This window comes from Glycine soja, chromosome 14 (genome assembly GCF_004193775.1).
Source record: "Glycine soja cultivar W05 chromosome 14, ASM419377v2, whole genome shotgun sequence".
Lineage (NCBI taxonomy): Eukaryota > Viridiplantae > Streptophyta > Magnoliopsida > Fabales > Fabaceae > Glycine > Glycine soja.
Window position 1 is genome coordinate 26,611,993 of NC_041015.1, and position 15,888 is coordinate 26,627,880.

The following is a 15,888-nucleotide window of genomic DNA, read 5'->3' on the forward strand; positions in this document are numbered from 1 at the left end:
TTAAGGCCCAAACAGCTCAAGAAAGGATTTTAGGTTAAAAAAAAGTTCTAATTTTTTTTAGTATTAATATACCTAAAAAAAATTTATTATAAAATTATATTTAAAATAAATTTTAATTAAAATATTATAAGTAATTGTTAATTTTTTTAGTGGTAACATAAGTAACAGTTAATGAATAATAACTCTTCACTAATATCTTATCTTGATTTAGAAAAAAAAGATTTAATAGTTAATAGTTAAAAAAACCTAAAAGTTTTTCTTACTAATAGATAGATGAACATTAATTTTAATAAACTATTCTATAAATAAATAAAAAGCGTCATTTTTAAATTTATTTTAGATCTTTCAAGTTTTTGAGTTGTCCAGTATAAAGGATCCATAGGATGAAAGATTAATGAAATGCATTATGCCTCCTTAATTCCAAAATTGTCCCTCCTTTATTCCTTATGCTCCTATCTCTTGTGGTCACCATCAATTGCATACCCGTAAGCTTTGCCTTTTTTTTTTTTTTTGTTAAACCGTTATTTTTGCCTTCTCCTAGAACTCTCCTCGCAAATCCTGTTAAATAAAATCAATTGTTTACAAAGGCACATAATAATCGATTATGTCTTGACTATATCCTTTTATATATTTTAACTAATAATAAAAGTTTTCAGAGGCATATAACTAATTATGCCTGGATCGATTATATCTCAATGGAAACTTTTATTACCAGTTAAAATAAAAGGCATATAGTCGATTATGCCTTATAATCGATTATATGACTATTTATTAAAAAAATCATATAAAAAATGAAATAAATATTTTTTAGTTGAGAGTAAAACAAGAATTTGATTAATGCTTAATTTTTTTTTCCTTTTCTTATCTACTTAGCCCTTTAATCCAAATATTTTATCTTTTATTCACTCTCTTTTATCTAAACCAAACAACCTTACTTTTTACTCTCTTTCAACTCTTTTTATTCCTTTTTTTTGTTCTCACACTTTCATTCACTTCTTTTCATTCTATCAGACACAAGCTAAATGAAAGGAAACTAAGAATTTTTTAGTTTGAAAAAAATATTTATTTATTTTTATTGTAAAAATAATAAATAGTGAAAACATAAAATTAAATAAGAAAACAATGAAAAAATGTTGGCTATTTCCTATTCTAATTTTTGAGAAGAAAATAATATGACATTTATAATTAGAAGTAAAAATAGAAAACAAAGACAAGAACATTTTACCCAACCTAAAAGACCCTAGCATTCTCTTAACCAGTTAACCTTGTGACTTTTAAGATAGATTAGTAATTCTTGTCGTATACCTGTAAATAATGATTAAGGACTTTCCTTTTTAGTTTCTTCTTTTTCCATATTCTCCTCGTCTTTTTTTTTTTTTTTTTCCATTTGTCTGGACATAAAAAAGTGAATAAAGATGTACAAGAGTGAAAAGACAATATAATACGAAGACATGAATAATGACATTCGAACTAACATAGATGATATTTTTTACCAGAAAAGTTCATGCACGGAACAAGTCCTAGTTCATCTTTTTGACATTTTTCTTGTGAGCTATCGTAACTATTAGTGTTCGAGCTTGGAATCAGTCCCAATTGAGTTCCACTTATAGTTCAAAACAGAATAATTGAACACGAAAAAAAAAAATTTGGGTAACAAATTTTGATGGGAAAAATACGATTTAATTAAATTTAAGGTTAAGATTGGAATTTTCTTGATATATAAATGAGGAAGAGGGGGAATGGACTACTGAGGATCTTGCTTGATGATATGGTGGGGACTGAGGTAAGTCCATGCGCTCCAACAATGCAACCTAGAGTGTTGACGCTGCAGTTTGATTCGATTTTTAAATAAAAAAAATCATATGAATCAAATATAAAATAAGAATATGATTTGATTTGATTCAGTTTAAATATAAGATTAAATTCAAATGAGATTAAATTAAACCAATCTTTTATGATTTGATTTGATTCGGTTGTGTGATTTTTTTAAATCTATTATCATAATTTAAATTTATCAACTAAACTTACAAAATTATTATATATGCTATAGAAGTTTAAAAAGGAATTTTATTTTTACTAAATTTTGTTTAACATATTTTAGTTGAATATTATTATCTTCATTTCTACTTAGCATTAATATAAAATAATATTACCAACTCTTTTTGTAACATAATAGTAATTTGTGTATCACTTGATATTTAATATTATTTTTAATAATATTAGTACATCCTTATTAACATATGAAAGTAAAATATGCATTTTCATTATAAACCAAATGAAAAGTAATAATTTTTTAATACTTATTATTAATTATCACAATAAAAATAAATATAAGATTGTTCGGTTTGGTCCAATACATTATAATAAGATCCGAAAATCAAACCACAAAAAATATGTGATCTTTTAGATTTTTATTTTTATAGTTTTCAATTTAAACGGTTTTTGACTTTTTTTGGTTCAATTTGATTGCTTTTTATTTGATTTTGAATACCCCTATTGCAACCTACAATTGCTTCTATAACAAATATAGAGGTACAAAGGATGTAGACAATGCTTTGAAATTGTTTGAGATGAAGGGTGTTCGTTTGTGCTTGCAAATCTTGCACACATACATTTTGTTTGGGACGATGAACGAGGATCATGAAATTAGAAGAGGAAAGCGCATTCTCTAACCTAAAAGGTGAAAATGAGTCACCATGGAGACGGGAGAGAATGAATTTCATAGTGGCAATTGCTAGGGGCACCCAGCAACATTGCTGGTGCACCCAACAATTTTTAAAAAACCCAAAAAATGCCCCTGTACGTTTTTCTTTTATAAAAAGCTATTTTTTTTATTTCATGCTTCCTTTCTGCTTTCTCTTCTGTGTTTTCTCCATTTTGGTGTGTTTTCTCCATTCTAGTGCTTGTGCTGTGCGATTTTTGTCGGTGCTGGTTGTGCTTGTGCTTTGCTTTGGTGTGATATTTGTCAACTAAGGTACGTAGCTGCTTTTCTGTGGTTGATTGTTTATTTTTGGTAGTAGAATGGTGTAAGCGTTTCAGATTCGACCCAAGAAATTTTCTTCCAGCGAAGACATTACAATTGCGGAAGAAAAAAACTTCTTCCGTGGAGTCTCGCGGAAGACGTCTTCCGTGAGATTCAACGGAAGAAGGTTTCTTCCGTTGTTGAAATTACACCTGCAGAAGAATGCTTCTTCCGTGGAGTCTCGCGGAAGACGTCTTCTGTGAGACTCCACGGAAGAAGCATTCTTCTGCTATTGACATTACAACTGCGGAAGACAGCTTCTTCCGTGGAGACTCACGGAAGACATTTTCCGCGAGCACTCATGGAAGATGTCTTCCGCAGTTGTGATATCAACAGCGGAAGAAAGCTTCTTTCGTGGAGTAATTCGTTTTATGATTTTTTAGTTTTAAGATTATTTTGAATGTTATTTTGGTTAATTCTATTTGTAATTTATGTGAAACATAAAAATATATTTGTTGGTTGAAGTGTTGATTTTTTTTGCCTAGGTTGAAGTATTTTTTGGTTAAAAGAACTTTGTAGGTTATAATTTTGAAATTATGTAATTAAAAGTTGAATTTGGTTATGTATATGTAGATTAAATATTTGTGTGAGGTTGTCAAATGTTGAATTAATTTGATATTCGTAGTTTGTAAATTTTTTTGGGTTGCTGTATTGTTCAAATTATTTAGTTGAATGTTGAATCAGGTGATAGTTATAGTTTGAATTAAGATGGACGAAGATCAATGGGCATATTACAGTGCGATGTCCGAAGAAGTTGATATGGATTTTCAAGATGAAGAAGATTGTGGTGTGAATGAAGCACATGTTGATTGTTCAGATGCTTTTAATACTTCTCAGGTAATCATGTCGATTAGTTTTAATTGTTTGGTCTAATGTATGATTTGTGTAAAAATTAATATGTCGTGGTTGTGTTAGGTCTTTGCAACCCGAGAAGATGTTTTGAAGTGGGCTCGAACGGTTGCCCATGAAAATGGTTTTGTTGCAGTAATTATGAGGTCTGATACATATACTGGTAGCAGAGGAAGAACTTCATTTGTGTTAATTGGGTGTGAAAGGAGCGGTAAGTACAATGGTAGGAAGAAAGAATTTGTTAGAAGAGACACAGGTACTAGAAAATGTGGTTGTCCCTTTAAGATTCGTGGAAAACCAGTGCATGGAGGTGAAGGTTGGGCGGTGAAGCTAATATGTGGGATTCACAACCATGAATTGGCGAAGACCTTAGTTGGACATCCATATGCTGGGAGATTGACAGATGATGAGAAGAATATCATTGCTAATATGACAAAGTCGAATGTGAAACCAAGAAACATCCTGCTAACGTTGAAGGAGCACAACAGCAGCAGTTGCACCACAATCAAACAAATCTACAATGCAAGAAGTGCATATCGTTCTTCAATCAGAGGAGATGACACTGAAATGCAACACCCAATGAGGCTCCTTGAACGTGACCAATACATTCATTGGCATAGATTGAAGGATGAAGATGTGGTGCGTGATTTGTTTTGGTGTCACCCAGATGCAGTTAAGTTATGTAACGCATGTCATCTTGTTTTTTTGATAGACAGTACCTACAAAACAAATAGGTACAGGCTCCCATTGCTTGACATTGTGGGGGTGACACCAACCGGGATGACTTTCTCGGCTGGGTTTGCATATCTGGAGGGTGAGCGCGTGAACAATCTTGTATGGGCATTGGAACGGTTTCGAGGCCTTTTTTTAAGAAACGACCGCCTTCCTGTTGTTATTGTCACAGACAGAGACCTAGCCCTGATGAATGCTGTGAAAGTTGTGTTTCCGGAGTGTACGAATTTGTTGTGCAAGTTTCACATAGACAAGAATGTGAAGGCAAAGTGTAAATCGCTAATTGGTCAGAAGAATGCCTGGGACTATGTAATGGATAACTGGGGTAACCTGGTAGATTGTCCTTCGGAACAGGAGTTCCCTGAGCACCTTCAAAGGTTTCAAGTAGCGTGTTCCCCGTGACCAATGTTCATTGACTACGTATGTGAGACATGGATTGTCCCACACAAGGAGAAATTTATCTTGGCCTGGACGAATAAGGTGATGCACCTAGGCAACACAACAACAAATATGTATTTAAATGTTTTATTATTTTAGTCAAGTTTCTTTTAATGATTGTTTGGAACATTATTGTTATTAATTTGTCTTCTCTGTTGTGTGTTTTAAATGTAGGGTTGAATCTGCTCATTGGTCTTTGAAAAGGATATTACATAATAGCGTTGGAGACCTCTGTAGTGTTTGGGATGCAATGAACAACATGATGATGCTGCAGCACACTGAAATTAGAGCATCATTCGAAACAAGTACACATGTCGTTGGTCATGTTTTTAAGAAAACCTTATACAAAAGGCTTCTGGGAATGGTGTCAAGGTACGCTTTAAATGAAATTTCGGTTGAGTTTGAGTGCGTACGTCATTTGAAAGACAATCTGTCTTCTTGTGGGTGTGTCTTGAGAACCACGCTAGGTCTTCCTTATGCATGCGAGCTACAAAGGTATGATGGTGGCAGCATCCCACTGGATGCAGTCCATATGCACTGGAGGAGACTTGATTTTTCAGACCAGGGGCTATGTGAGGCCGAAGTGAGCATCAAGGAAGAGATTGATAGAATACATAAAAGATTCGAGGAACTTGATGTTTGCGGGAAAGTTACTTTCAAGAGTAAACTCCGAGAATTTGCGTTTCCCGATGAGACCTCTATGTGCCCTCCTCCAACAAAGGTTAAGACGAAAGGTGCCCCGAAAAAGGTAATGAAAAGAAGCGAAAGATCGACAAAGCGTGATCCATCTTATTGGGAGTATGTTGATGCTTATCATTTGGTTCAAAACAGAAACACCTCAGTCAGACCCAGTGCATCATCTTTTAAACCACCGAAGCCAGCAAGGATGATCCCCATGTTGGATCAATTTCCGCCATTTATGCATGGTTTCATTGAGGATGTTGTTGATGTTGTTAGACAAGTGGCCTCAGATATCTTAAGAAGGGGGGGTTGAATTAAGATATTACAAACTATTTCCCCAATTAAAATTCTATTTCACTTTCTATTCAAGTTATAAATTCCCTTAATAATGAACTTCTTAAATATTGATTCAAATAGAACAATTTGAATATGAATATAAAACAATAATAAATAAAGGAGTTTAAGGGAAGAGAAAGTGCAAACTCAGATTTATACTGGTTCGGCCACACCCTTGTGCCTACGTCCAGTCCCCAAGCAACCCGCTTGAGAGTTCCACTATCTTGTAAATTCCTTTTACAAGTTCTAAACACACAAGGACAATCCTTCCTTTGTGTTTAGAATTCTTTTACAACAAGAGACCCTCGGTCTCTTAATCCCTTAGAGAATTAGAAAGAGAAGAAGAATGAATCTCTCTTGAAAGAGATAGATTTTACAATCTGAGCACTCAAATGATTCCTTAATGAATTGCAATTGAATTGGCCAAGGAATTCTTAAGAGGATAAAACGATTTTGCTTTTTGAGAGAATAAACACTTGTTGTTCTGAAAAACTCTAAGCAAATTCGTGTTCTAAGTCACATATATATAGACCATTGGTGGTCATGTAAAAGCCTTTTGAGAAGTTGTGACTCTTAGAAATATTTTTCTGAAAATATTGTCTGGTAATCGATTACAGGATTTGTGTAATCGATTACAACTTTTAAAATTTGAATTAAAGCGTTCATTAACTGCTGGTAATCGATTACCAATATTGTGTAATCGATTACATAGTTTAAAATTTGAATTCAAATATTTTGTAGCTGTTGTAAAGCATTTTTGGCCACTAGTAATCGATTACATCCTTTGGTAATCGATTACCAGAGAGTAAATCTCTTGAAAGATACTTTTTAACTTAAATTACTTGGCCAAACCTTTTGCTAAATCAATTAGGAATTCCCTTCCTAAAATACTAGTGATCATCTTGATGCTGTGGCGTGTATTCTTGAATCTTTGTCTTGAATTTAAACTTGAAAAGCCCATTTGCATCATTTACATCAAATCATCATGATCATCATCAAAATACCAAAGGCATTTGCTTCTACATTCTCCCCCTTTTTGATGATTACAATATAAGTCCTGAAATCAAGATTCAAGCAAGCAATGTATATATTTAAAATTTGTGTTTTACTCCCCCTATGTTTTGGAATTGATGATCACTTGATTTCTAACTTTTATCACTTGATTTCTAAGCTTTTTCTAAGCTTTTCTACACCCCATTTTTCTCCCCCTTTGGCAACATCAAAAAGCCAAAGTACATGGGCATCAATATCAAAGTATAAAGCATAACCAATCAATCTCACAAATAAGACACAATCAAACCAGAATCCAAACAATTTAAAACCAAAACCACAGAGTATCAAAGCACAAAATCTGAAATCCAAATACTACAAGCTAAATAAAGTACTGACCATAATGATCTAAGTAGCATAGCCAAAATACACGGCTTAAAAGAGACATATAATTAGAAAGTAAAATCTAAGAAGGTGGAGGTGGCAGTGGAAGATCGAAACTCTGAAGAATGTAACCTACATCCTCTTCAAGCTGTGTGAGGCGAATATCCATGCCGGCAAAATGTGTATCCAATGAGTCGAAACGTTCACCAACATAAGAACGAAGACCTCGTAATTCCGTAAAGACTTCATTCATGAGTGCTGAATCTTCTCGCTGAGGAGGAGGTGAAGGAGTACGCTCATCTTGAGGAGGGAGTGCGTCCTTCTTTAGCCATTGACCATTCCGATCCTTACGGTAACCAAAGGAAGTCACTGCACCAGCACCAATTGCAAAGGAACGCTTGACTTGAACAAATGGTTCATCATCAAGCGGAATTTGAAAATGACGCAGAAACAAAGTTATCAATTGTGGGTAAGGTAGAGGTGCATTGGCCCGTAATGCCTTATGCATTCGGTACTGAACCAAAATGGGCCCAGTCGATCTGACGACCGGTAAGGAAAGCCCACATCAGAATCAAATCCTCCTCAGAGGCTTGTGCTAAATTTGAAGACCGAGGAAGCAAAATTCTAACAATTATGTAGTGCATGATGCGATTATCAAATGTGAATGACCCGGACAGCAATCTACCGATCATTTCAGCCTGGTCATTGCAGACCATACGACGAGCATCATGACTAGAATAATCAAATTTCCAGTCATCAACAATGGTGCCCTCAAAAGGTGCACCTTGACTGGGTAAATGAGTTAAAGAAAAGAACAATGACTGATCAATGACCATAGGAATACCATGCACCTCAGAGGTAATAGTGCCATCCTGAATTTTTAAATTGCAGTAGAAGACCTTTACAAGTTCAGGATAATGTGGCAATTTTAATGACATGAAATCAACAAGGCCAAAATTTTGAAACACTTGATAGCAATCAAACGTTTCATCATTAAAGAACTCTATGTCTAGGTACTTAGGGTCTAAGATGATCCTAGAAGAAAATTGAGAAAGGTACCGTAGACGCTGATCATCGGAAGAAAACAATGTGAATGATCTTAGAGATGACAAAGATGGATGAATAGGTGCTGTGGGTGCTCCGGATGGTCCGTGGCGGCGATGGGCAGCAGCAGCGGCGGTGGAGGATGATCCCTTTCTCTTGTTTGATGGCTCTGCCATTTGATGAAGTTTTAGTGGATTTTAATCAGTGAAAGTGAAAGAGGAGTGAAAAAGAGGAAGATTGGGCTTTACGGGACGTGATTTGGTGAAGAATTGAGTGAGATACGAAGGTTGGAAGATTTAGGTATGGAGGAGGCGTGAGAGAGAGCCTTGGCTGCGCAGCAACTCTAATTTCGTGAGTATTTATAGACGAGGACGAGTTGTAATCGATTACAAGGCTTGGTAATCGATTACAGGAGTAATAAGCCTTCTGGTAATCGATTACAGGATGTTGTAATCGTTTACAGGCTGCCTGTTCTTGTGTAATCGATTACACTGGATGGTAATTGATTACCAGAGCATAAACTAGGCTAGTTTCTTAAAAAAATACCTATGTCTATACTAAACACATCTAATATGATTAATCATCACTACTAATGCACTTAATTCAATCATTCAACTATAAAACACACAGGAATACATAAATTCTATCATAATAACAAGAATTAAACAAAAACAATCAAAGTAACATATAAACAATCAATCATAAGAATAAATTAATCAATCAATCCTTATTTGTCCAAATCACTAACATCTAGGAGGCCTAATTCCCTTCTAATAGAGAATAATGCTTCTTTGGGGAGAGGTTTTGTGAAAATATCAGCAAGTTAGTTCTTAGTATCAACAAACTCTAATACAAAATCTCCCTTTAGGACATGATCTCTAAGAAAATGGTGCCTAATTTCTATATGTTTGGTTCTAGAGTGTTGAACTGGGTTCTTGGAGAGATTAATTGCACTTGTATTATCACATCTAATAGGTATATGGTCAAGAAGAATTCCATAATCAGAAAGTTGTTGCTTCATCCATAAGATTTGTGCACAACAACTGCCGACAAAAATATATTCCGCTTCTGCAATGGATAAAGCAACACTATTTTGTTTCTTACTGTGCCAAGAAACTAGAGCAGATCCAATGAATTGACAAGTTCCACTAGTGCTCTTTCTATCTATTTTAGAACCGGCAAAGTCTGAATCAGAATATCCAATTAATGTGCATGTGGAATTTCTAGGATACCATAAACCTATGTTTGTAGTGCCTACCAAATATCTAATGATCCTTTTAACAGCACTAAGATGTGATTGTTTAGGATTTGATTGAAATCTAGCACACATACACACACTAAACATTATATCAGGCCTGCTAGCAGATAAATAAAGAAGCGATCCGATCATACCTCGACATTGCTTAACATCTATTGACTGACCGGTTTCATCTTTATCTAGATAGCAAGCAGTGCTCATTGGTGTAGCCATGTGCTTAACATTTTCCATGTCGAATTTGTGGATTAACTCTTTGCAATATTTGGATTGATTGACAAAGATACCATCCTTAGTTTGTTTAATTTGCAATCCATGAAAGAAGTTAAGTTCTCCCATCATTGACATTTCAAATTCACTTTGCATGTCATGGGAGAAGTCCTTGCACAACAATTCGTTAGTGGATCCAAAAATAATGTCATCAACATAAATTTGAACTAATAAAATATCATTTGATTTTCTTTTTATAAAAAGAGTAGTATCCCCTTTTCCTCTAGAAAAGTCCTTTTCTAAAAGGAACTTACTTAAACGCTCGTACCAAGCCCTAGGGGCTTGTTTCAAGTCATATAAAGCCTTTTTCAATTTATAAACATGATTTGGCTTATCCAATATTTCAAAACCTGGTGGTTGTTCAACATATACTTCTTCTTGAATTAAGCCATTCAGAAAAGCACTTTTAACATCCATTTGATAAAACTTAAAGTTCATTATGGATGCATATGCTAAGAGCATTCTAATGGCTTCTAATCTAGCAACTAGAACATATGTTTCCTCATAATCTATACCTTCTTCTTGATTATACCCTTTTGCAACTAATCTAGCCTTATTTCTAATGATTATTCCATGTTCATCTAACTTATTTCTAAACACCCATTTTGTTCCTATGATGGGATAATTTTTAGGTTTCTCTATAAGTTCCCACACATTGTTTCTTTCAAATTGATTCAGTTCTTCTTGCATGGCAATGATCCAGTTATCATCTACTATGGCTTCTTTTATATTTTTAGGTTCAATCATAGATACAAAAGCCATATTATTGCATAAATCTTTAAGAGAGTGTCTAGTTGTTACCCCTTTTGAGATATCACCAATAATGTTGTCAAGGGGATGATCTTTTGAAGATTTCCATTCTTTTGGAAGTTCATCATTGGATTTGACTTCTTCTGGAGGATCTTCATTGTTTCCTTTACCATTTCCTTTAGAATCTTGTCCATGAATATGCATTTGTTCTAAAGAATCTGCAATATCATCTAGCATATTCTTTCTTGACAAGATAGCATCAGATTCATCAAAGGTAACATGAATGGATTCCTCAATATTCATAGTTCTTTTATTATATATCCTATATGCTTTGCTTTGTAATGAATATTCAAGAAAGATGCCTTCATCAGATTTTGCATCAAATTTTCTTAGATTATCTTTACCATTATTAAGCACAAAGCATTGCAATAAAAAACATGTAGATGTGAAATGTTGGGTTTTCTACCATTATATAACTCATATGGGGTTTTCTTTAAAATGGGTCTTATTAAGGCCCTATTCATGATGTAACATGCAGTATTGACCGCTTCAGCCCAAAAATATTTTGGAAGAAAAGTATCATTTAATAAAGTTCTAGCAATTTCTTCCAATGACCTATTTTTCCTCTCAACAACTCCATTTTGTTGAGGGGTTCTAGGTGCAGAAAAATTGTGTTCAATACCATGTTCTTCACAAAATGATTCAAAATCTTTGTTTTCAAACTCACCCCCATGATCACTTCTAATGGATGCAATCTTAAGATTTTTCTTGTTTTGTATAACTTTAGCAAGTTTTCTAAATGCTTGGAATGCATCACTTTTATGAGTAATAAATAATGTCCAAGTATATCTAGAGAAATCATCAACTATAACAAGGGCATAGTAATTTCCTCCAAAACTCATGGTTCTAGATGAACCAAATAAATCCATATGCAATAATTGTAAGGGTTGAGTGGTTGAAACAATATTTTTAGGTTTGAATGAGACTCTAGTTTGTTTGCCCTTTTGACATGCATCACATAGTTTATCTTTTTCAAATTTCAATTTAGGCAAACCAACTACTAAATCTTTTGAAATTAATTTATTTAAGTGATCCATGTTTATGTGAGCAATTCTTTTATGCCATAACCATGGATCATCATCTTTGCTAAGAAAACAATGATTGTTTTCTAGTTTTAGGCTTAAGTCTATCATGTAAACATTGTTGACTCTATGTCCTACATGCTTTATATTAATGTCATGCTTATGTTCTATAAGACATTTTTTAGAATCAAATGATACTAGATAGCCTTTGTCACATAATTGACTAACACTAAGCAGGCTGTGCTTAAGACCTTCAACAAGTAGAACATTTTCAATGGAGTTTGAAGAATTTGTACCTATTTTACCAACTCCAAGGATTCTACCTTTGTTGTTGTCACCATATGTTACATGCCCGTTTTTCTTTGGAGAGATATGTGTAAACTTTGATGCATCTCCAGTCATATGTTTTGAGCATCCGCTATCTATGTACCACTTCTTCCTCAAAGACACCTACATAATCAAGTTTTTGACTTAGGTACCCAAACTTTATTGGGTCCTTGTGTGTTAGTATAAACTGAGGATCCTTTTGGGACCCATATCATTTTAATGTTGCTGTAATTTTTCTTAAAGTAGCAAGTAGATATGCCATTTCCTTTTCTTCCACAGTAAAAACAAGTGATAGAACTAGAATTATATTTTTGTGTGGAAGTAGAGAAGTTTTTATGAAAATTTTGTTGTTTTTCAGATTTATACCCTAGTCCAGCCTTATTGGAAACATATCTTTGTTTTCCTAATATGACATCTAAATTATTTTTACTATAAGAAAATTTTGCAAGTGAGTTTTTCAATTTTAATTTTTTTTCATATTTTTCACAACAACTTCAAGAATCTGATATTTTCTTGTCAGAAATAGTAGAGATATGAACTTTTTCATTTGTTTTAGAAATTGAGACTTCATTTCTAAGATGATCTAATTCTTTGTTTAATTTTGAAATTTCATTTTCTAAATTTGAAATTGTTTTCTTAGAAGATGAAACTAACTTTGCAAGTTTAATTGACTCTTTATGCAGATCAGCAAATGCATCTTGCAATTCATCAAAAGAAATAGATAAGTTATTTGAAGATGTTACCTCTTTATCACTTTCATAACTTTTAGCCATAAGGCAGAGATTTATCTCTTCATTTTCTAAATCTTCAGAAGATTCCATATCGTTTTCATCCCATGTGATGCATGCTTTCTTCAATTTCTTTTCACTAAGATTTTTCTTTTCAGACTTCTCCATCTTTTTCTTGAAGATGGGACAATCAACCCTCAGATGTCCAGGTTGATTGCATTCAAAGCATTTTAGAGTAGAGGATGAAGTTTCTGTCCTTCTCTTAGATTTAAATTGGGTCGCCTTTGATTTCCTCTTACTTTAAGAAACTTGTTGAATCTTTTTACAAAAAGGCTTAGATCATCATCATCATCTAGATCATTTTCCTTATCACTTTCTTCTTGGATTGAAGATGATGCTTTAAGAGCAATTCCTTTCTTTTTCTTGTCATTTTCTTCATGTTGGCGTAATCTCAATAATTCCATCTCGTGTTCCTGTAACTTTCCAAATAGAGTGGCAAGAGACATGTTAGATAAATCTCTTGATTCAGTAATGGCCGTTACTTTAGGTTGCCATTCTCTACTTAAACATCTTAACACTTTGTTTATGAGATCCTCATTTTGAAATTCTTTACCTAAGGCTGCCAGATGATTTACTATATGTGTAAATCTCTTTTGCATGTCTTGAATGCTTTCATTTGCATTCATCCTAAACAGTTCATACTCATGGGTTAGTTTGTTTATTCTAGATCTTTTAACATCTGTTGTTCCTTCATGTGTTAATTGTAGAGTGTCCCACATTTCCTTAGCACTTTTACAATTTGAAACCCTGAAATATTCATCCATTCCCAGGGCAGATGTTATTATGTTTTTGGCTTTTAGATTGTATTGAACTCGTCTTCTATCCTCTTCAGACCATCTATCTCTAGGTTTTTCTATTGTTATGCTTTCACTTGATGTGCTACCATCTATTGTAATTCTTTCTACTGTGGTGGGTATATATGGCCCTATTTCTATGGCTTCCCAAATACTTAAGTCTATTGCCTCAATAAAAATTTGCATTCGGGTTTTCCAATAGTGGTAACCCTCTCCATTAAAGATTGGAGGTCTATTGATAGAATTTCCTTTTGGAAATAAGGAGTTTGCTGAGGCCATTTTTCTTGAAGCTTCTAAACTTTATACAAGAATGAAGCTCTGATACCACTTGTTAGACAAGTGGCCTCAGATATCTTAAGAAGGGGGGGGGGTTGAATCCCCAATTAAAATTCTATTTCACTTTCTATTCAAGTTATAAATTCCCTTAATAATGAACTTCTTAAATATTGATTCAAATAGAACAATTTGAATATGAATATAAAAAAATAATAAATAAAGGAGTTTAAGGGAAGAGAAAGTGCAAACTCAGATTTATACTGGTTCGGCCACACCCTTGTGCCTACGTCCAGTCCCCAAGCAACCCGCTTGAGAGTTCCACTATCTTGTAAATTCCTTTTACAAGTTCTAAACACACAAGGACAATCCTTCCTTTGTGTTTAGAATTCTTTTACAATAAGAGACCCTCGGTCTCTTAATCCCTTAGAGAATTAGAAAGAGAAGAAGAATGAATCTCTCTTGAAAGAGATAGATTTTACAATCTGAGCACTCAAATGATTCCTTAATGAATTGCAATTGAATTGGCCAAGGAATTCTTAGGAGGATAAAACGATTTTTCTTTTTGAGAGAATAAACACTTGTTGTTCTGAAAAACTCTAAGCAAATTCGTGTTCTAAGTCACATATATATGGACCATTGGTGGTCATGTAAAAGCCTTTTGAGAAGTTGTGACTCTTAGAAATATTTTTCTGAAAATCTTGTCTGGTAATCGATTACAGGATTTGTGTAATCGATTACAGCTTTTAAAATTTGAATTAAAACGTTCATTAACTGTTGGTAATCGATTACCAATATTGTGTAATCGATTACACAGTCTAAAATTTGAATTCAAATATTTTGTAGCTGTTGTAAAGCATTTTTGGCCACTGATAATCGATTACATCCTCTGGTAATCGATTACCAGAGAGTAAATCTCTTGAAAAATACTTTTTAACTTAAATTACTTGGCCAAACCTTTTGCCAAATCAATTAGGAATTCCCTTCCTAAAATACTAGTGATCATCTTGATGCTGTGGTGTGTATTCTTGAATCTTTGTCTTGAATTTAAACTTGAAAAGCCCATTTGCATCATTTACATCAAATCATCATGATCATCATCAAAACACCAAAGGCATTTGCTTCTACAGATGTGAAAGCGGATGGTAATTGTGGATATCGGTCAGTTTCCGCTTTGTTAGGTATGGGAGAAGAGTGTTGGGCCATGATGCGTAACGAATTGATTAAAGAAATTGGCAAATGGTCGCAAGACTACACAAAGATCTTTGGTGGCACAGAGAGATATGAACAACTGAGGTTGTCCCTACACGTGGATGGGTTATCCAAGGTATGTGTTTTATGCTTTTTATTTACATAAGTAATGTTTACATGACTGACACGTGTATTTGTTATGTGATTTAGGTTAGTATGGACAAATGGATGGATATAACAGATATGGGATATGTAATTGCGTCATGATATAATGTAATCCTTGTATCGTTGTCACGACAACAAAGATTCACATTTTTCCTCTCAGAAGTTGACCACCGGCCGATTCTGCTTCGCACCGCATAATATGCGTCGATCATGTGTTTGGCAGTCATTTTGTTCAGGTCCATTGAAAATTCGTTTACTCAAATAATTTCAATTATTGAATGAGTTGGTTTGTTTGTTTAACTTATTATTGTAATTTCACTTACAACAAGTTTATCTGAAAGATCGTTGTCCCTTACCGCCTATGGCGTTGTTGTGGTCAAGCAATGCATATCCGGAGGCAAAACAATGGTCAACTGCATATGTAGGCAGAATGTAGCAATACTTAAGCCTAATGACAATTAATACAACGCATGTAGACCTAAGCGGACACTGAACTTGTAATATTTATGTATCTATA

At 33.9% G+C, this 15,888-nt stretch overlaps 2 protein-coding genes across 2 annotated transcripts; both read left to right on the plus strand.

The window, feature by feature from the left end:
* Positions 1-1,723: 1,723 nt before the first annotated feature.
* On the plus strand, positions 1,724-5,005 carry LOC114383953. The gene is made up of 4 exons (XM_028343649.1): positions 1,724-1,783; positions 3,938-4,017; positions 4,099-4,364; positions 4,584-5,005. The coding sequence occupies exons 1-4, from the start codon at positions 1,724-1,726 to the stop codon at positions 5,003-5,005; spliced, it is 828 nt and encodes a 275-aa protein (XP_028199450.1).
* Positions 5,006-5,291: 286 nt separating this feature from the next.
* Positions 5,292-15,473, plus strand: LOC114383954. Its single transcript, XM_028343650.1, has 3 exons — positions 5,292-5,967; positions 15,197-15,342; positions 15,417-15,473. The coding sequence occupies exons 1-3, from the start codon at positions 5,292-5,294 to the stop codon at positions 15,471-15,473; spliced, it is 879 nt and encodes a 292-aa protein (XP_028199451.1).
* Positions 15,474-15,888: the final 415 nt, after the last annotated feature.